A 22,222-nucleotide genomic window follows, 5' to 3' on the forward strand; every position below is an offset into this window, starting at 1 on the left:
GTGTGCGTGCATGTGTGTATGTTCATTTACTGCCTCACTGTCAGGGGCAAACAACCCAACTGCCCTGCAGACACCAAACTGCCCCTGCCCCAAAGAGCCGTGGGTAGAGTGGGTAGAGTCTAACCTTCCCAGGTTTCCCTTTGTCTCACGACTACTCTTTGGATGACCTTGCCAGCAGAAAAACAACCTCGAAATGGCACTTGATGGACATAATTTCGGAGAGTGAAGTGCATAACCCCCCACCACCACCACCACCAACCACCCACAGTATTCCATATTAATGAACCCAGCCGACTGCGAGACTGGCCATGTTCTCCTTTTGCTCCCTGCATTGGCAGTGGGAGGATTGCTTGCGGTCCCACTGTATTTCACTCCCCTCTGTCCACAGTCCTGCATAATGAACAGGCAGTCTGCGCATTAAAGGCAGCCCAATGCATCACTGTCTGTTTGTGTTTGTCTGAAAGTCTTCCGCCGTCAGATGGAGTGCCCCCTGAACTATGCAATGAAAGCATGGTAATCTCTGTGAAAGCAGACAGAGCCTTTCCCTTAAAATACGCACTCAACTCGCCTCAGTGTTGTCTATTTCTCTGTGCTACAAAGCCATTTATTATGTCCACAAGTGGCCTCAATGCTCATGAAGTCTCTTTGTAAAATATATTGTCGAATCGTCGTTTTGTGTAGTGCCATTTTCGGGGGCAAAATAAATACCTAATCTCTGACACTGCCGGGTTGTGCTTGTAGTGATGGTTGACGCTTATTGGTTAAATGTGACGTGAGTGGATGACAACAACAAGTGCCATTTTTAAACCCAGCAAGATTTACCAAAGGTTACGTGGTGAATACAGCAAAGATAAATTATGGTTTGAGGTTGAGGTTACAGTCACTGAATGCGCAAGCATAACATCAGCTGAAATATAGGCTTTAGTTAATCATTGTGGTGCTGATATATTCATTTATCAAGTAGTTACAACTGTCATGAAGCCATTTAATCAAGTGTAATCAACTTTATAGGAACATTTAACTGTCAACTCAACCTCGTCTGTCTTTTTTAACAGTGTAATTTTGGTGCTGTCACTGGAGAAATGTATCATTATTTTGTCATGCTCAGAATTGACGTTGCGATCGAAGAGCAAAATAATAGGTACGTCACTTGTTGGTCCGTTGCTGCAACGCAATGGAAATAGAAGGCGGAAAGGGCCGTTCTTATGAATGTTCACATCACCTGGGAAGTGGAAAAGCAGCTTAAGTCTGAGGTGGAACAGTGTGTCTCCTCCAGGTCTGAAGACATGATGATTGTTATCTGATCGATAACAGAGTCACAAAGACAGATCTCTCCTGTCTGCGAGCTGCGATTAAACTCCATTTTTTTTTATGAAGAAGGGGATGTGTGTGGTGCTTACAATCCTACAGCAGTGCCCTTCTCATCTTCCGGAGAGATGTCCACTGTGGCTGGTCTTGTAATAGATCAGAGTGGCTGAGGTGCTCTGATGCTGAAGTGGTTTACGTGGGTGAAGAGCGGACTCTTAATCAAGCCGTGGTTAAGTAAGTTCTCATCTTAGTGCTCAAGTGCTTTTTTTCAGTCAGCTCAACTAGGATTCATTATTATAAACGATTCACTAGTCTGTCGATTGAACTAATGCCTTGTATGCAAGGAAGTAAACTACTGCTTAAATTACGTGTACATGTGTAAAGCTACAGTTGCACATTATTTCTTAATATAAATCAAAGCATTGAAGTGTTTGCCATATTGTTCTGTACACTGGCCTCCCTCCTATCACATGACTCTGGCATGGATCCAACCTGATCCAGACCAGTCAAATACATTGTGAAGGATGCTGCTGCTGCAGCTGTTTTTACAAGTGTTGCGGATGCTGTTACTATGGAAAAGAAGGGGGGGATGTAAAATCCTGAGTGTGTGTGTGTTTGTGTGTGTGTGTGTGTGTGTGTGTGGGGGGTGTGTGTGTGTGTGTGTGTGTGTGTGTGTGTGTGTGTGTGTGTGTGTGTGTGCGTGCATGCGTGGGTGTGGGTGTGTGTGTGTGTGTGGGTGGGTGTGTGTGTGTGTGTGTGTGTGTGTGGGTGGGTGTGTGTGTGTGTGTGTGTGTGTGTGTGTGTGTGTGTGTGTGCGTGCATGCGTGGGTGTGGGTGTGTGTGTGTGTGGGGGTGGGTGTGTGTGTGTGTGTGTGTGTGTGGGTGGGTGTGTGTGTGTGTGTGTGTGTGTGTGTTTGGGTGTGTGTGTGGGTGTGTGCCTTGATATTGCTGTGCAACAGAGTGGTTGTGTTCACACATTGCTCTGATGGAGTTCGAATATTAGCTGCAGTGAGCAAGGAGTGAAACGGAGAGAGAGAGAAAGAAAGAAAGTGGGAGGGAGGGAAGAAAAGGGAGAGGGGGGGGCGAGTGTGAGGTTTTGAGATTTTATAGTCTGCATGAGGCAATTGGATATTTGTGTGTTTGATTTGATCACTTCGGCAAAAAAATTGCTTAGGTGGTTGAATTAAAATGAGTGATGTTCCCTCGCCATGCCAACTCGCTCCAGAGGAGGGAAAAATCAAAACGAAACAAGGGGGGAAAAAATCCATAATGCCTCTTTCAGAGGTTCATATGTCAGCACAGCACTGCTGGTGAGATGACATGAGTTGTTTGTATCAGAGTCTGTTAATAAATTAAAGCGTCGCTTTGGCACGAGCGATGCTTTCCTTATCTGTGCGCATGGCATCTTCGTCTACATTATGAAACCATAATTCATCAGGCCGTTTGTTTATGGCCGAGGCGAGGCAGAGATGCAGTGTCGACCATATTTGCCTTCATTTATGAAACGGCACGTGGTTTTCTGGTGTGCATGCATGTGCTGATGCTCTGCCTCGGCAGGGGTCTTTGCCAGTCAATATACACAGACAAGCAGAAAGCCCAGAGAAGCAGGAGGGCTTATAGACTGTGGCATACACCACATGAAGTGCTAACAATCCTGGTCTCATCTTTGGGAGTGGTGTGATGGAAGAAAATCAATGCACCCATGTTGTGTTACACAGCAGAAATGCCTATGGAATTGGTTTGCCCACTGAATGGGTCTGACAGGAACGGGGGTGGGGGGGGGGGGGGGGTTGTTGTTGTTGTTGTTTTGAGGTTATTTAGATGTTGGTGTGATGGAGCTGTGAACAAAGCTGTCAATTAGCCTTCTAAGTATACAAAGTTTCATGTTTTATAACAGCAGCATATAATACAAGCTAATTGCCAATGTGATGAAAGCCAGTGTGATGAATACAATTTCTACCTCATAAAAAATATCCTCTAAAACAGTTTTGATATGTTTTCAAAAACAACATTGTTTGCAGCCAGCCAGCTGGGAAACAAAACCATTTACATTTGGGGACCATTTTTTTTTGCTGAATCCACTTACTAACTTATCCACTAACAAAGCCCACTTTACTCTCTATCTTTCAGGGGTGGATCTACAGGGTGGCAAAGGGTGGCATCTGCCACCCCAGCTGCCACCCAGAACAACCACTCTAAATGCAACGGAGAACCGTAGTGACTAAATTAGATTTGAAAACAGACGAGACAAATGAAAAGTTTATTGTTCATGTTCTGTGGATACAAGCATCAATAAATCACAAGCGTGAAAGTAGCTAATAGCGTGCGTGCAATGCAAGCATGCAACCTACATTAAACATTAAACCTCCACTGCTATGTCCTAAGCACTTCTTGCTTGCAGTCTGTAGTTTCTGCTTTCGCAGAAGGAGGCGATTGTATATAGATAGCCGAAAAGCTAGCTAACTTTTAGCACCTAGCAACGCTATATTTGTCTGTACATATCTCGGTTGGAAGAACCTCACAATAGGGGAAATCCTCTGTCACCTGTGTGCCACCCCAAGAAATAAGTTCTAGATAACTCTGATAAATAAGTTCCCTTGGTAACTCTGCCATTAAGTACATACATATTATGTGTGTGTGACATCACTTTCATACTCATAATAGCAACTTTATACCTAAACTTAACTCGGTAAACAAAGTTTTATGCCTAAACTTAACTCGGTAAACATAGTTTTAAGCATCAACTTAACTCTGTAAGCGTAGATCTATGCCTCTGGAAAGTATCTGTGTTGTGCTAGTCTTTGTTACTCTACATGTTGTATTGTACTCCACAGTGCAGTTATGTGGTTTGAAGGGCTATAGAATAAAATGGGCAGCCAAAATAGGCTTTTAAAAGTACCATTCAAGTCCTATGACTGTAGAATGAGGTCTATGGGGATGTTCCCATCCATCCAGGCAACCTCAACCGCAGAGCCAACCCATGCGATGAGTGACAAGCCAGTCTCATGGTGAAACTTTCTGCCATTAAAACAGCCATCACCCAAGGAGCGCTGTAATAAAATAATAAGGAAAGCTTGACAGCCTGAAGCATGTCTTTGTCTGCTCACAAGGACGTTCCCTCAACTTATTGAATTATTTGTTTGTTTATTTATTTATTTTCCCAGGTAGCCTTATTATTTCTTCCCATCCGTTGCCAGTGGCTGGGGGTGAGGTGGTGGTGGTTGGGGGGTGGGTTGAAGGTGTGTGTGTGTGTGTGGATGGGAGGTTGGATGGCTGGATGTGACGGTTCTGACACCTCCGCGAGTTCAAAGCAAGTCTCAGGTGTTTGATGTGCCAGGCTGACGCCGAGCGTGGTGCAGGAGCCACCTGCCAAAAGCTGAGCCGACAGGTCGCTCTTCGGGGCCCTGCCTTCTGGGAAAGTCATTACCAGTCAATCACCGCTCTTTAAGATGCTTTCCCTTTAATTATTTGCCTTGGAGTTGCAAATAGGCGGCAAAGTCATCACGGTTTAAAAAAAAAAAAGAAAAAATGAAAAAATGTGTGTGTGTCTTTTGAAGTGCTTACCTCAGGAATGGTGCACAGTGTTTCTGTGTGTGATGTGCTGCCTGCTGTTGGGAAATGTGATATTTTCTCAGCTCACCCATCCATCTCTCTCTTCTCTGTCCTGCCTCCCCGACTGAAAGTCAGACTTGTCCTCCCTAACAGTGGGGTTGGATCTCTCTATCTCCCTATCTCTCTCTCTCTTTGGGAGATATGGTACATTTAAATAGAAGACTCATGACTCAACGCACATTAAACATTCAATGACTTTCTCTTTCCGTTTGGAAGCCAGAGTGTCCCAGAACTATGTCTTGTGCTGTTTGAAGAGGAACAAGCCATTAGCTTCAGAGCTCTCCAGGCCTTTCCAACCCGACGTAACCTTCACACTTTCTCTCCATGCAAGCTCTAATCTCCTAAACCAATACATATGCGCCGTGATAGAAGGCGCCTCTGAAACAAAAGGCGTGCTTTGTCCCCCTGTGTGAAGTTGCTGAGGAGGTGCCTGTCTTTAAAATCGGCCCAAATAAGCGTCACCGCTGTCATTACAGTCGGGGAGTGGAGAGCGTACAGAGAAGCTCTTTGTCCCAGGGCAGCGCACGCAAATGGGCAATTTCTCGCTAACAAATGACTTCAGCCCTCCTCCACCCCCCACCCCCGCACCACACAGTCACTTTCTTTCTTTCCTTCTTTCTATCCTTCTTTCTTTCTTCTTTCCTCTTTCTTTCTTTCTTTCTTTCTTTCTTTCTGTAGCTACAAATCAAGCTCTCTGCTCTCAGCCTTTAGTGTCACTTATGTGCTGCAGTTAGCATTTCTGTTTTATGAGCGAAAAGGAGAGAGAGAGAAGAGAGACAGAGTTAGAGAGACCGAGACGGTGAACGGTGAAGTATTGACAGAGAGGGAGGAAAAGACAACGAGACACATTCTCACCCAACTTAATTGCCTCTTGTCACCCCTATTAGGAGTTCAGAGGTCACTTGTGGAGCTAGTGCTCTGTGTTCCATCATGGTCACCATGGTAACACTGTAATTGTTAGTACAAGCTTGTCTGTGCATTTTGGCCATTCCGTTTTTGGCCTGTGCCATCCTGGTTACCCTGGAGTGCCCTCTGTCCGCTCTCCCTTCCGCACTGTGCCCACTTGCGGTTGGTGGTCTGCCAGCAGTCCATATCATGCTGGCCAGTTGGCATTGTCAGGGCAGTGGGGATTACACACACACACACACACACACACACACACACACACACACACACACACACACACACACACACACACACACACACATACACACACAGACAATGCTTACCACCCACAGTGCGTGCCGTCTCTCCCTGGCACTGACAATAGTGATTGCCTGAGGGCATTTGGAGGACCCTTGAGGGGCAGGCATACACACACACACACACACACACACACCGACCAACGCACACACACACACAACACACGTGCTCTGTACTGGGAGGCTGGTAATGAGGGCAAGCATTTGCCCGGAGGAGTAATATGCGTAATAATCATATAAAAGGCAGAAAAGAGGAGAAAATAAAACTCCCTCATCAATTGCTGCTGCCCGATACCATCAGGCCTCTTAATCGCTTTTGTAAGCATGGCCTATTAAGGGGATGTTTAAGGAATCATGTGACTGTTTTAAATGGGCCTCCATGGCAGTCCCTGTGACAGGCCAACCCCCCCAACCCCCCAACCCCCCTCCCTCCTGCTCTCTGGTCCTTGTGTGTGTGTGTGGCTGGTGTGTTGGATTGGTGTGTGTGACTGGCATGTGTGTGAGTAGTGTGTCCACAGGTGTATAGGGTGGTGTGTTGGATTGGTGTGTGTGACTGGCGTGTGTGTGTATGGCTGGTGTGTGAGTGTATGGCTGGTGTGTGAGTAGTGTATCCACAGGTGAATAGGCTGGTGTGTTGGATTGGTGTGTGTGTATGGCGTGTGTGTGTATGGCTGGTGTGTCATTGTATGGCTGGTGTGTGAGTAGTGTGTCCACAGATGTATAGGCTGGTGTGTACAGCGGCGTGTCCCCACAGTGAGCTCTGTTACTATACTGGTCCTAATGTGGCCATGCTGTTGGTCACCAATGAATGTTTCATGCGGCCTTTAAAGCTGAGACCCTGATGTCGGCGTGTAGGAGAGGCAAGGGGAGGGCCGGCAGGAAGCATAACGATCCACCTGGGAAATGTGGGTAAAATAGAGGTTGGCCAAGAGGGAGAGATGGAAGGCAATACACAACTATACATGCATACAGGTAATTATACACACACAGGCACACACATACACGTGGCTCACACATATTAGGGCAACAGATGGAAACACACATGTACCCACACTCACATTGAGAATGAGATGGGGGAATATAAAGATGTGTGTGTGTGTGTGTGTATTTATAAAGCATGACTCAAATCCGTCTTTCGATGTTTGGATTACTTTCCTTCCTTTATCCCTGACCAGGAGATAAGAGAGACAATGAGGGATTTTAATCTGTGGGATTAGAGCTAAATCTGAGATTGTGTGTGTCCCCTGCACACTAAGTACTGTATGGATGACGTAGACTAAGATTTATCCTCCCAGGAGATCAGTCGGGAAGTATTCTATACTCGTATACAAATGTATGAACACACACACACACACACACACACACACACACACACACACACACACACGGTAGCTCTCCTGTCTGCCGTTGCCTTTGTATGTTTGCATGATTGTGTCTGTGTGTCTCTCTCTCTCTGCCTCTCCCTCGCTCTCTCTGTCCCTCTCCGTCTCACTCTCTATGTTAGTGTATGTTAAGGTTATGGCAGATTATGGCAGAAATCATAATCATGATTATTTTGGCCAATATTGAGACCATGATTATTTCACACAATTAATAATCTTGATTATTCGATAATCGTTGGAGGCCAAAAACGTTGAAATTGAAAATAAAATAAAATGAATCGCCCAGCCCTAGTGCACGTGTGTGAGGCTCTGGCGCTTTCTCTCTGAAGCGAACCAAACTCGTCTCCTTTAACCTCCATCGGATGCTGCGGCCCCTCGGAACCCAGAGTGGCTGGGCATGTGGTCAGGTGATCATGCGGGCAGTCGTGCGGGTGGGCAGGTGGTGGGTGATCAGGTGGGCAGTGGTGCGGGTGGGCAGGTGGTGTGTGGCCCCTGAAGCTGTGATTGGGGCTGTGAGGGTGAGGTGATTTATGGCCTGCTAGATTGCACTGCCTGTTTGGGAGATGCTTTGTTTTCAGGTCTGAACTAATCAGCAGCAGGGTTGTGCTGAGTTGGCCATGAGTCCCCCCAGCCCCAGCATAAACACACACACTCTCAGGCACACAGCAACACATTACACTCTCCACACACACACACAAGCACAGGCGCGCAAACACACACACACACACACACACACACAAGCACAGGCGCGCAAACACACACACACACACACACAACCTCCTCCATCCCGCCCCAGGCCAGCTGGACTCCCAGAATCCCACTGGCACTTTATCCTAATGGAGAGGAAATAGAGTTCTGTCCAGGGTGTGTGAGTTTGTGCTTGCAGTGTGTGTGTGTGTGTGTGTGTATGTGTTTGTGTGTGTGTGTGTGTATGTGTTTGTGTGTGTGTGTGTGTGTGTGTGTGTGTGTGTGTGTGTGTGTGTTTTTTAGAGAGGTATAAAGACATTGATATGTGCCTCAAGCAGTGTGTATAAATGTTGTGGGTGTGTGCATGTTTCTCAGTGTGCAGTTCCTGTACTTAGTCTGTCAAGTGTTCAGTAAGATGTGCCTTACTGCATAGGTATGCATAAATGCTGTTTTTTATGATTGTGTATCTATATAGGTGTGTATGTGTGTGTGTGTAGAGTGTGTGTTGTGCTGATGAAGTTGTTCCTCGGCTTAAGGTCCCCGTCGCTGCAGGTTAAGACACAGAGTCTCATTACTTTTTGCCATGCAAACCCAGAGGGTAACTCGTTACCCATAATCCTCTCTGACCTCTTCAGATCAAAGTGATGACATGCTCATGGTACAAGCATCACAATTGGAGAGAGAGAGTGAAAGAGAGAATGAGAGAGAGAGAGAGAGAGAGAGAGAGAGAGAGAGAGAGAGAGAAAGTGAGAGAGGATGAGAAAGAGAGAGAGTGTAAGAGATATGGGATGCGTTGCCCATTGGACAGGCTAGAAGTTTGAATAGTAATTCAATTGTTTTGCACTTGATACAAGATCCAAGAGGAGATGCGTACGGCAAATAAGAGTTGCTCATTATCTATGGGGTAACAGAGCATACAGCGTGGCAATCCTCACATGAGTTTCAGCTACAGGCATGCTCAGACATAATACACATGCACAGTGATGGCTCAGTAGGGACACCGCTATGCATAGAGATGCACACTGATGCACACTCTCTCACACACACACACACTCTCACACACACACTCTCACACACACACACACACACACACTGTGCAATCTCTCTCTCACCCCCCCCCCCCCCCCCCACACACACACACACACACATTGTTCACTCACACACACACACACACATACACACACACACACACACACACACACACACACACACACACACACACACACACACACACACACACACTGTGCACTCATACAGACATACAGAATAGACATCTTTATTCAAACGTGTATTAGGTACTAAATTAACAGGCCATTGTTTAAATCCCAGCCTATATCAGCACACAACTTCATATTAATATACTGGTAAACATACTGAAGTGAAAAGCGAGTGGGATTTCTCCCTTGTGGCACAGACATGCGCTGTGTCTGTGCGCCTGCCTTTGGATGTGTAATCAGCAGCATGCCATATGCCTTCATTAGTCACTTACAGACAAACAACAGGCATATGTCAAATATCACTACATCACACACACGCACACACTCACACACACACACACACACACACACACACACACACACACACACACACACACACACACACACACACACACACACACACACACACACACACACACACACACACACACACACACACACACACACACATACAGACATTCACATACACACACACACACAGAGACACACACACACAGACATACACATACACACACAGTCCACAGTCATCCAGGAGCCAGGAGCTTTATTGATCCCCAGCCCTGCTCATCCAGGAGAATTTTAAGAACACTCTTAAGACACTGACTGAGTGGCTGTAGTGCTGGCAATATCTTATTTGAGGTCTCCCCGTATCCTCTCTCCACAATGCCCCCGCAGCGCCCCTGCATCCACTCTCTGATAGACAAGCTTGGGAGGAGAGAGGATGGACAGGGGTGAGTTGGGACTCGCATGGGCATTAGAAATCCTGAAGGTATCAAAAATACAGACACTCCTCTTTCTATTTTACTGGTACGGAGATGCTGTTTTGTGGTGATGTGTTGTAATGAGCAGCACGAGCTACCAGATGTTAGTCTACTGGTGAAAAGGATGGTGACCACGAGTGGGGGGAATAACGTTACAGGAATAGTCAAAAAAGAAAGATGCCTCTGCCCCTGTTTGGGAGTATTGTGGTTTCGTCCCAATGTTAAAGGTGACCCAGCCATTCCTGAAGAAGCTGTGCACACTACTCGCCTCGAGAGAGCTGTGTCTAAAGAGGAAGTGGTGTGGAGTTAAAATAAATGAAGGACGATCTTTTTTAACTCTTCAACAAGGAGTTTCCCTTGCGCTCAACTTCCACACTGGTGACCCTGTTTACTCTCGGATGATTCCGGAGTTTACAGTGCATGATGGCTAACGCAGTTTAGCTCCAATTAGGTAGTTTCTGCCCTAAAGATCTCCTGGCTAAATATGACTAGATATGGCCACATTTAACTTTATCTTGAGATGACTTCTTCCAACTACGAACGCAGTTTACTAACCACATGATTTGATTCAACTGCCAGTCTGCCGCCACCAGCCGCACATCATCTCTGCTCAGCCCACCATGTGTTGGTATCCACCGCGGCAGTGTCATCGCAGGCTACCTCTAGCGAGGTCTGCTGAATCTAAAGAATAAGGATGCTTATTTCGTATCTACTCATTATTCTACGGGCCATAAGTAGTTAAACCCAGCAAGACTCGTAGAAGTAGGCTAATTGCATATTAGACACACAGCTGGTATATGCGTGCTAGAGTCTACCTGCTACAATAACCTCTATCACCAGCAGCTCAGCTTTCAATATATATATATTTTATTTTAAACACAAATACTGTCATATAACGTATACCCAGGTGAAATGTCAGGACGGTAGCAAAAATAGATACCTCCCAAGCCTGGTGGTGACTAGCGTCAGGGGTCTTCAGGAGATCTGCATAGGTGGACATCTGTGTGGAGATCCAGCAGGGCTTTCTCATCACTCAATGCACACACACACTTGTGCACATTTAAATGTATACCCACCCCCACACAACTGGGTAAACAGAAGAGGGCTTTAGTGTGTGTGTGTGTGTGTGTGTGTGTGTGTGTGTGTGTGTGTGTGTCTTGTCAAGATGAGCCATTTGCAGTTAGCTTTTTGAACCTCTCGTTTTTTGCACCTCTCGAGGTCACCTCTGGTTGTCGTTCGTGTTCGCGTTGGACATGTGAGGAATGAGAGGGAGGCTGGTCTCTGATCAGTAAGCCTGGCACTTATGTTCTACACAAGCAACACATTGTGTGCTCCTCAGGCGTTTGTGAGATGGAGTTTCCAACTTCAGTAAGAGCCCTTCAAATGTTAATGCAGCGTCCTTGAGGGAGAACGACTGAGGAAAGAGAGAGACAGAGAGAGAGAGAGAGAGAGAGAGAGAGAGAGGCAAGAGAGACCAAAGGGGGAGAGTAAATGAAGAGAGAGAGAGAGGAGAAAGAAAAGAGAGAGACTAAAGAAAGAGAGAGGTGATGAAGGGTGTCTTCAATTTACATCAAAGTTGTATAGTGGCCCTGCATTGTGGGATGACTTGTCGGGATGGGGAAAGTGTGTGTTCAGCAGTTGTGTGTGATTAAAGAAGTAAAGTTCTAAACAGCCCACTTTCTGCTGAGCAGAGGGGATTGCCATTGCCTTGGACTCACAAACACACACACACATACCCTCTCTCCCACACACACACACATACTCTCTCTCTCCCACACACACACATACTCTCTCTCTCTCTCGTACACACACACACATTCTCTCTCTCTCTCTCTCTCTCTCTCTCACACACACACAAACACACACTCTCTCTCTCACACACACACACACACACACACACACACACCCACACACATTTGCATTCCTCTCAGTCATTTGTGGCTCTTGTTCTTTTAAGCCTCTGTATTGCTGAGGCAGAGCTCTGCAACAGTCCCCTGTCTCTGCATTAAATGAGTAGGGATGCAGTTTGTCAAAGGAGAAAGTGACAAGACGTGGAGGAGGGAGGATTGATCATGACTCATTAAAAGTTATTATAACTTTTGAAACTGATTACACAAACATTAAACTTATTAAACTATTATAACTATTATTATAAATATTACAGTTACTGAAAGTTGCCTGTTGGGGATATTGCCAGAAGGAGACGGGAGAAGACAGAGAATGAGGGGATGACTGGTGGAGAAGGGAAGATTATTGGAGTTGAGGATGAAGAAGAGAGAGAGAGAGAGAGAGAGAGAGAGAGGGAGAGGGAGGGAGTTGTCTGTCAGGGGCAGACCCCCCACGCGATGGAGTCAGCGGAATCCCTGGCCAAGGAGTGTCTCATACAGACACAGGGAGAGTGGAGGAAGAGGAGGGGGAAGCGAAGGGCAGATTACGTCCCGATCTTCGGATTTGTCCCGGACGCCCGCTTGTCCCAATCCCAATCCCATTCCCGCCAGCTGTGCGTCTGTTGGAATCCCAGCATCCTCAACCCTCCTGAGTGGGCTGCTGTCACACAAAAACAACCTCTCACTGTTCACCATGCTTCCATGGTGGTGGCGGCGTGGGATTGTGAGTTCTCTCTGAGTTTGTGCAGCTCCTGCTATGCTCCCGAAGAAGGGAAGTGTATTCAAATCCATTCTCCCTCTCTCCTTATCTCCTGGAAGTCTCCCTCTCGCAGGTTGAACATCCTCGTCACCATGCTGTTTGCCATGCTGGTTGCCATACATAGATGGAGGCTCTTCTAGAACTCTGGGGCGATGCACTGAAGTGTAGTCTCAGTTGAATGAGCATCTTACTGTGTGTCTTCTATTGCCTGACACAGCGGGACAGGACACACAGACACTCAGGCAGACAGACAGGCAGACAGACAGGCAGACAGACAGGCAGACAACAGGGGGTTCTGGAAGTTCCTACTGTGGTTGCTTGTCGGTGTAAGAAAAACCTGCGAGCCGTGAAACGTTACGGCGTGAGATTGTGCTGGGAGCCGAAGTCGTGCTGGCGGAACAGAAGGAGGCAATTTTTGTGTGTGAGTGTGTGTGAGTGTGTGTGTGTGTGTGTGTGTGTCTGTGTGTGTGTGTGTGTGTGTGTGTGTGTGTGCGTGTGTGTGTGTTTCTCCTGCCCGCTCTTCCACAGCTGCCTCTGCTTTCCACAGCCCTGCTCCACCCACATGACCTAATGGAGGCTGGTCACAGGCTCAGTGGCCATGTCTTCTTCCATTTGTGGTTCCCCCAAGGGAGCTTATTCTGTTTCTGGGGTTTGGATTGTGCTTTTGCCATATGACCTATAGGTCATCTGCCCTGCATGGTTGTATGATCAGGGGCTGGATGAGGAAATAGCCAAGATCACAGCGACATGGTGAGGGAAACTGGCCTTAGGCAACATGCAGCACACAATAAAACATAACATTAAAAGTAGGGCTGTCAAGCGATTAAAATAATTTGATCTAATTAATGACATGCTTTGTGATTTATCTAAATTAGTCGCATATATCAATTTGCCATGAGGAGCATTTAAAAATCGGTCAGATTTGCCATTGACGCGATGTGACAAATAAACAAGCCTGGGCAGTATGATGTTCACAACACAATAATGGCAAACAACAGATAAGTCAATGGACTTTAAATGAAGAACACATTTTCTTTAGTCCTGATTAACCCATCTCATAGTTTGTCTAACCTAGCGAGCTAACTAATTTAGGTAACATCAGACTACACCATCAACTAAAGCACAGATCAAATCAAGTTGGATTTGGGTTTGTTTCAGGAGATGTTCAGTGAACAGTTTGAAAGACTGAACATGAATTCCAATAAACCATCTGTAGGCGGACTATCCAAATAAATGTGGATATTTATTCTGATGGAGCTTTTGGAGTTCCTGGGATAGGACAGCTGGGGGTGGGGGGAGGGGGGGCAGCCTTGGCCACAGTAAGGCTGGAGGACTGCATCCATTCTGATCCCCTCTGCATGCACTCTTATGTTCTGAGCTGTGACATGTGTGCATCACCACATCTGCACCTCCTCAACCTCCCCCTGCAGCTTCTGCTCTGCCTCCTTTGATTCACCCCCCAGCCCCTTTCTGCCCTCTCTCTCCTACCATCCTTCCATCCTTCCTGCCCTCCGTGCGCCAGCTCTGTGTGTGTGCTTCCGCCACATCTGTGGCCCATTAGGACAGACGGAGACCCTTCATCATGCTTTTCTTTTTCTCTTTTTCTCTCTCTCTCTCTCTCTATCACTCTCTCTCTCCCTCTGTCTGCCACCCACGCCATCAGTCTTCTTACTTCTTGCCCTTTGTCACTCTACTAATCTCTCTCTCTCTCTCACACACACACACTTCTTCCTTCTCCTCCTCCTTTCCTCTTGCCGTTATTCTCTATCTCTCTCTCTCACACACACACACACACACACACTGTCAGTGCTAGTTTGATAATTGGCTCAGATTGGTTTTGCGTTGCATTGAGGAAATGTTGCATTGGAGGCTGTCTGTTTTGAGCCGCTGAGTGCTTACAGCGCGTGGCACACTCAGGAGGCTCATGCCTGGCCTATTGATTAAATATCAGGGCACTGAGAGGCCCTGCTGCGCAGGGAGCTCCAGCTCCACTCTAATCAGCTCGGCATTCCTACGCCAGCTATGCTAGCCCTGCCTGCCCAAGCCCCCCTGCCCGCCTGCCCGCCCGCCCGCCCGCCCGCCTGCCAGTCTAGCTGCCGCTTAATGACTGGCTCACAATGTTTTTCGTTCACACTCACCTAGCCTGATGTTTAACCACTCGTTTGAGTTTCCTTTCTGTATGTTAGTCTACACTATCTCTTCCCTCTCTTTCTCTTCCTCCTGTGATCTATCCATTTTGGACTATCTATCTATCTGTCTATCTATATATCTATCTTCCTCTCCAACACAATCTTCTTACATATCTCCTTTCCCTCCCCTCCCCTCCTCTCCCTCTCTCTCTCTCTCTCTCTCTCTCTCTCTCTCTCTCTCTCTCTCTCTCTCTCTCTCTCTCTCTCCGCACTCAGCTGGTGTGTCTGAGGTGCCGTAGTTGACTGCGCCCAGCTGTCCCTTCTCTGGGGGGGGGGGGGGGGGGGGGTTGGTCCAAAAACTTGTTTGTTTATTTGTTTTCTTGACTTGTGTCTCCAAGGCTCGACAGACTTGAGTAGTTTGGTCCGGGTGAATAATTCATGGTCGCCGTTAATATGATTCAGCTGCCGCTCCCATGAGCTCTTTTAGCCTCACTGCCGAGGGGACGGAGCGGGACAGAGCGGTGCCGTTTACCTACAGAAAGCGGATTATGTATGGATTATATGAGAAGAGAGTGTGTTTAGATTAAAGAGGGAGCACTTCGGCGATCCTCTGAAAGGACACACTCTGGATCACACAGCGTTCGGTACATAACAAATTCAGTCCCCGAGAACAAGAAGGCAACAACTTAAATCACATAAGCTGACGCACAGATTTTTGAAGATGACGAACAAACTGTTGTGTGAAGCTTGCAATATGCTTTATTCTTTTGTGATGGGAAATATACATTATACATTTGTTGATACAATGAATAAAACATCATGGCTGAGTTGAGAATTACTGAAATTTAATTACATTTTACTATTAGTCATTTATCAACACAGTCCAGGCTCTGAAAAATAATAACACCCTAGATGTTTACTAGGTCAATGTCAAATACACTTTGCTGGTTTATTCTCACAGAGCGATTAATGGCTTTGATGTTCCAGTTCCACCAGAGCGGCCATTAGTTAGCAAGCACTAAAGCTGTTAGCGCCTTCTCAGTCTCTCGTGTCGGCGGTGAGTGGGTTGGCATGGCGTGGGCTTACTTTCAGACCCTGATGCTAAAACACCTACTGGCGCTGGCGCTGCCACCTCGCCCCTGTTAGCAGCTCATAGAGGCCTGTTTTTCTCACCCAAGTTCGTTATTATTCATCATTAAAGCCATGACTCATAGAGACGAGAACACTGCCCTGAACACTTTTCTTTTTATATCCTTTTCACTCGTTCATCCATAATCTGAGAGACTTTGAGTAGAGAGCATAATAATGGGGCACATGGAGAAAGAATGAAAGGCCTGTTAGTAGCTGATGGCATAAAAAAAACTGTCTTTCCTGATTTCTTACCATAATATTAGGTTTAAATCAACCTTAGGTGAGACTGTGCTATCACATGTCAGCACTTACAGGTTGTCTTGATACGGCAAAGTGGTGAATCAGTCTCTGGATACAGTGTCTGAGCCATCATTAGTGCTCTCTCTTTGAGTGAAGGAGATTTTCACACAATCTTTTGCTGGAACAAATTGAAAAGTATATGTTATAAATGTATAGGGATAATATAGAACCCTGAACTCTATAGCAGATGTCAGAGTATGGGCAATGATGTCAATATGATGTTTCAGTTGTCGGCTAACCTTCATGAGGTACCTTTCTCTCTAGCTGAACTGTGTGACGACCCCGCCTCTTCTGGTTGCTGGGAGAGCTACTTGTCTTTGTATTACAGATGCCCCGCAGGTGTGGCCAGCTCGTTCGTTATTGGGAACACCTGGGTCTGCTACTATAAGAGCACCGCCCACGGATTTCATGGGAGATTCAGAGAGAGAGATCGCGTGGAAACCTTGCTCCCTACTGCTCGTCTTGCGCAATGCTCATCGCTCCGTACCTACTGAGATACAACATTCCATCTACTGCCCTAGCATGCATACATACACGACACCCTTACTGATTCACTGACTGCCCCATCTCACCGTAGTCTGGCCTGGTAATATAACCCTAGTTGCTAAATAAAATCATACTGTTTGGCGTTAAACCCTGTGTGACTCTCTGTTATTTGGCATGCCTGTGAGCCGGGCATGACAACTGGTAGAGCAAAGCTGTTAACACCAATGCTGTGGGTTCAGCACACAGTGAGCATCACATACTGAGTGATAATACGTACAATTAGGCTGCAAAGCAGTTTACTGTGGATCAGAGCATGTGCCTCAGCATGAAAGAGCACACATTCATTCATTCATCCATCCATCCACCCATCTGTTCGTTCATCCATTCATTCATTCATTCATTCATTAATTGATTAATTCATCCATCCATCCAACCATCTGTTTGTTCATTCATTCATTCATTCATTAATTCATTCATTCATTCATCCATCCATCCATCCATCCATCCATCCATCCATCCAACCATCTGTTCGTTCATTCATTCATTCATTCATTCATCCGTCCAATCTTCTGTTCATTCATTCATCCATCCATCCAACCATCGGTTCATTCATTCATGCATGCATTAATTTATTCATTCATTCATCCATCCATTCATCCATCCATCCATCCATCCATCCATCCAACCATTTGATCATTCATTCATGCATTCGTTCATTTGCTCAGGTAAGCACACCTACTGATTACAATATGTAGCATTATTCTAGGAACCTTTTGCACCATAATGCGAGTAAATATTTATGAATGACTAAATGTAAATGTGCCTCTAGTCCGGCTGCCTTCACCGCATGGGAGGGGGGTCCAGGCTGTGTTCCCTGCCTGCTGGGCACTCCCTGCTCTGGGGAGGCTGTCAGGGAAGACTGGGGCGATAATGGCTGCCTGGTTTGTTTTTAACATCCTCCGGGGGGTTAGGGTCCCGTGCAGGGAACATATTGCCTTTCCAGCTGGTCAGCACCAGGCTGGTTTTTTGTTGTTTTTCCAGCACACGGTTCAATGCGCTCAGAGAGGCTCCGTGATGACGTTGATGCGAAAGAGGGATGAAGTTTTGCATTACTGTGCGTTATTCATGTCTCATCTAAGGATGGATATTGCTTTGAGTTTTTTTTTTCTTCTTTTCTTTCCTTTCCTCGAAGGATCAAACAGTGTGTTGGCTCATTAAGAGAGAACACAGTTCTGGTTGTTTCTCTAATGGGGAGCTTTTGCTCATCGTTTAGCTGTCATTGACAAGATGAAGCCCATTAATACAGCATCTTTCCTGCCAGGACTTCATTAAACCACGCTGTCTGTATTTTTTCTTTTTTTGTTGTTGTTCTAGCGCCTTCTCTCCAGTGTGTCTTGTGTCCTCGATCGACTTAACTCCATGGAGGTGAGGGTGTTGGAGGCCTCACTGAGCCATGAACCACAAAGCCCCCCTCCCCCCCATCCTTGATGTTCTCCTCTGAGGGTTTTGATTTCAACAGCAGCTGAAACAATGACGATCGGTTCCCGAGTTTCCCAGTCGATCCCTGACTCATTTTAATCACCGTTCGGGGTTGTGCTATTGACCTACCGCGTCGAACAACTAGGCTATTAGCGAGCCGGGCAGCAGTCAATGGCCACAGCAGGGTTGGGGTAGAACTGAGCTGTGGGCGTGGCTAACTGTAATACCCGAGGCAGCCCTCCGTCCTCGTCCCTGAGTTGCACCGCCTGAGGACCTGCTAGCCCAGTCTAGCTGGGCTGCTATTGATCTGTTTGGGTCAGTGTGTGATCTGCCTGTGGTTCGACATCCAACCCCCGACTTCATCACCTCCCAGCGTGGCATGTACATGTAGGATTCGAGTTTGACACAAAAGCTTCCACTCTGTCTCTGAGGTCCAGTGTTCAGGTGATGGATTAAGCAAAGTTAAAGGATGTGTGTTTGAGGACCTTTGGAGATTTTGTTGGATTTTGTTTGATGACTCGTGTTTTTTGTTCTTCATAGATTAATTAGGTGATGGCCTACGTGTACATCCCCCTTTGTAAAAGTCTCTCTCTCCATTTTATGGGACACACACACACACACTAAAAAACTTTGCCGAATTATGAACGATGCTGGTTCCTGCTTTTATTTTGTTTCCAAGCGGTTCGACTCTGCGAGTATCAAACTGTCACGCCTCTAACACACCACTCTCGATACACAACAGTGCTGCCGGATCTGCAGGCATCTGGAGAGCTGTCATGTGTGTGTGTCATATCAGTGATGGAACACCTCACAGCAGGAGGGAACACGTGCTAAAGCATCTGCCTTTGTTTTTTAGCCTGTATTTTTATCTTGTTTTTTTTAGTATTTCCATTTCATGGAGTCTGGGATGAAATGGCATCAACATTATGCCACCTGTCGCCCCCCCCCCACCCCACCCCACCCATACACAACCGACGCCGTACCTGCATCTTTGTCTGAGCAGACCACTCTGAAAACATGACATGGAGTCTGGAGTTCAAAACAAGATGAGACAAGCCTACTTTTATGTTTAGTGTTACAGTTTTCAAGGGAAATTTTGTTTGTTTTCCTTGAGGCTTGAAGCGATACAAACAGTCAACGGGCTCTCTGGAAGGCGGTTTCAAATGAAAATTGAGGCCTTTTCTTTATCCAAAGTCTGATTGACAGAAAATACCTCTGGCTTACCATTTGTTGCCTAAGCTTCGCCCACATCAAAAGGCAAGAAAGAGAGGACAAATACCTCAGATTGATGTGTGTATTGTGTCTTTCTTTCTATCTTCCATTTTAAATAAAAGGTTTTAAAATCAAAGTCTCTCTTCCATTTTGGCAGCTCCTTCACAGCCTACCTCAGGACTGCTCCTTCATAGCCTACCTCAGGACTGCTCCTTCATAGCCTACCTCAAGATTGGTTCTTCATAGCCTACCTCAGGACTGCTCCTTCATAGCCTACCTCAAGATTGGTTCTTCATAACCTACCTCAAGATTGTTTCTTCATAACCTACCTCAAGATTGGTTCTTCATAATCTACCTCAGGGCTGGTTCTTCATAACCTACCTCAGGGCTGGTTCTTCATAATCTACCTCAGGGCTGGTAGATATTCTTTCTTGGAACCACTTGTCACAGTTTCCACACAAGAACTCCCACTGCTCCAGGGGTGTGTTGTTGCAAGAGACGTATCCATCAGAGTAGGAGTTCATCAGCAGTTCTCCTTTTTGTTTCATTTTATGTTCAGCTTGTATTTGATTATTTTTGATAAAAGAACGTTTAAAGTGTGTTAAAATAGCTCAATATGAGCGGCTTAGCGCTCCGGCTCTACCTGCTGCTGTTGGCCAGTGTGAGAGGAGGTATGGGGGGATGAATGTTGGCATGAGGAGAGGGGTAGAAGAGGAAAATATACATTCTCTCTCTCTCTCTCTCTCGCTCTCTCTCTCTCTCTCTCTCTCTCTCTCTCTCCTGTAGACTCTACCCTAGGTTCTATCGATAGTATGTGCACTTTTGTTGTTATGCTGTTCCATGTCAAATACAGCAACCTGCAATCTGGCATGAAAGGTTTGATACAAATAAGCAATGATAATTATTATTATTATTATTAAGCGATTTCCACCATGGCTGGGTCCATTTGTACTGGCCAAGCTGAGCACAGGGGGTTGGGTGGTGATGTGTTTTACAGTGACTTGAACCTGAAGGCTCCCTGTCCCGAGACGACCCTTGTGAAAAATTGGAAGTCGTATTTTAGCGGTGATTTGGCCATCTCCTGCAGTAGAGCTAAAATACCTCCAGCCCAGTGACCCAGTTAACTGCAGGCCCTCAGAGAGTATTACATTTACCTGATAGGTAGGTCTCGCTGTGGATGTAATTACAATAGTCATGGGAGTCTCAGAATGGAGTTCAATAAGGAGGGGCTCATGGCAGTATGTGAAATGAATGAAGAAGTACTCATATTTGCAGCGTTGATGATGTTGAGAAAAGGATATTAAGAGGGGTTTTCTGTCAACCTGCAAAAAGCGAAATCTTGAATAGTTTGAAAGGATCAAACACCAGTCCATACTGTGTCAACTACAAAACTGCATGCATAAAGTATGCAGCGTGTAAACCATATGTCTAAACCTTCCGTTGTGTAATGGATGTTTTAAAATGTCAAAATGAAAATGTAATCTATTAAATGCATGTCCCGTGTGCATCAGCTCAGTGAAGATCTTACACATTTGAAAGTATTTCTCTAAGATTAAATATTAGTTTTTGTACAATGTACCATGTACCTATTCATGAACTTAGACATTAATGGGAGTGCTGTCAGACATCCATGCCCCTGCTGCTGCCTAGCTCATTATAGCTGTCTTTGGCTCCAGGCAGAAATGAATAGTTTGTGCATGCTGTCATTTCATAGAAAATGATTAAATCCCTTGTTGTTTTTCCCCTTTTCTCTCCCCCCCTACCCACCTGTTCTTTCTCTCTCTCCCTCTCTGCCGTCTCTCTCTCCCCTCTGCCATTTCTCTTTCTTCTCTCAATCTTTCCACCTGTCTACCACTGTCTGACTCGAACTTCCCTCCCATAGCTGTAGTTTGTCACAAGGCCAACAGCAACAGTTACACTGCATAGAGAGCCTCCCTCACCTCCTCCAACCCACAACACGCTCTTTTGTTCATCTTCAAAAGAACTTTTCTCTTCCTCTACCTCACTTTCTTTCCAAGTGGGATATTTGTCTGCTGTAGGCAATAGGGTTGCTTGGGGAATTGGTGATTCTAGTCAGAAAAGTTGTCTGTCAATCATTTTACTGTGGCTCTTTCCACACCCACACACACCACACCCACACACACACAGATGTGTGACTTTGTTGCTTATCAATGGCCTATCAGTATCTGCAAGTTGTCTGTCACACATAAACATACGCTGTTGCTAGAAAACTGCTATATGCTTGAAGGTTAGGAAGCTGCTGACTCTCAGATCCGGTGTGCCCTTGAGTCAGTTGACGCATGCCATTGCTTGTGTTGATGTTCTGGTTTAACAGGTCCTATATGTATGTGTGTCGTTTCAGATGATGAAGTTCGCCTGGGACAACTACAAGCGCTACGCCTGGGGCAAGAACGAGCTGCGCCCTCTGACCCAAAATGGCCACATCGGGAACATGTTCGGTGAGTGACAATGTCCAACATCAAACATCTGCCAATTTAAATAAATACATTCATCCTCATGGAGCCTGGTTCCCCACAGTTCTGGTGCAGCGGTGTGTCTCTCAGGCCCATTCTGGTTGTTTTCCAGGAGTTAGTCAGACTCAGAGCGGTGTCTCCTGCCTCACTGAAGAGAGTGATTTCCTCACTGCCACTCAAAGGTTGTCAGGAGCAA

General features: G+C 46.1%; 1 protein-coding gene across 2 annotated transcripts in view; it reads left to right on the forward strand.

Annotated features, from left to right (window-relative positions):
• The window catches only part of LOC105898186 (mannosyl-oligosaccharide 1,2-alpha-mannosidase IA), a 200,585-nt gene that overhangs the window by 79,991 nt on the left and 98,372 nt on the right, over nt 1-22,222 (forward strand). For both annotated transcript variants that reach the window (XM_031577072.2, XM_012825204.3), the window contains exon 2: nt 21,915-22,011. In XM_031577072.2, the coding sequence (XP_031432932.1) occupies nt 21,915-22,011 (97 nt within the window). The remainder of the gene's footprint in view (nt 1-21,914; nt 22,012-22,222) is intronic.

The sequence above is a fragment of the Clupea harengus genome, chromosome 11 (assembly GCF_900700415.2).
Source record: "Clupea harengus chromosome 11, Ch_v2.0.2, whole genome shotgun sequence".
NCBI classification, from domain to species: Eukaryota; Metazoa; Chordata; class Actinopteri; order Clupeiformes; family Clupeidae; genus Clupea; species Clupea harengus.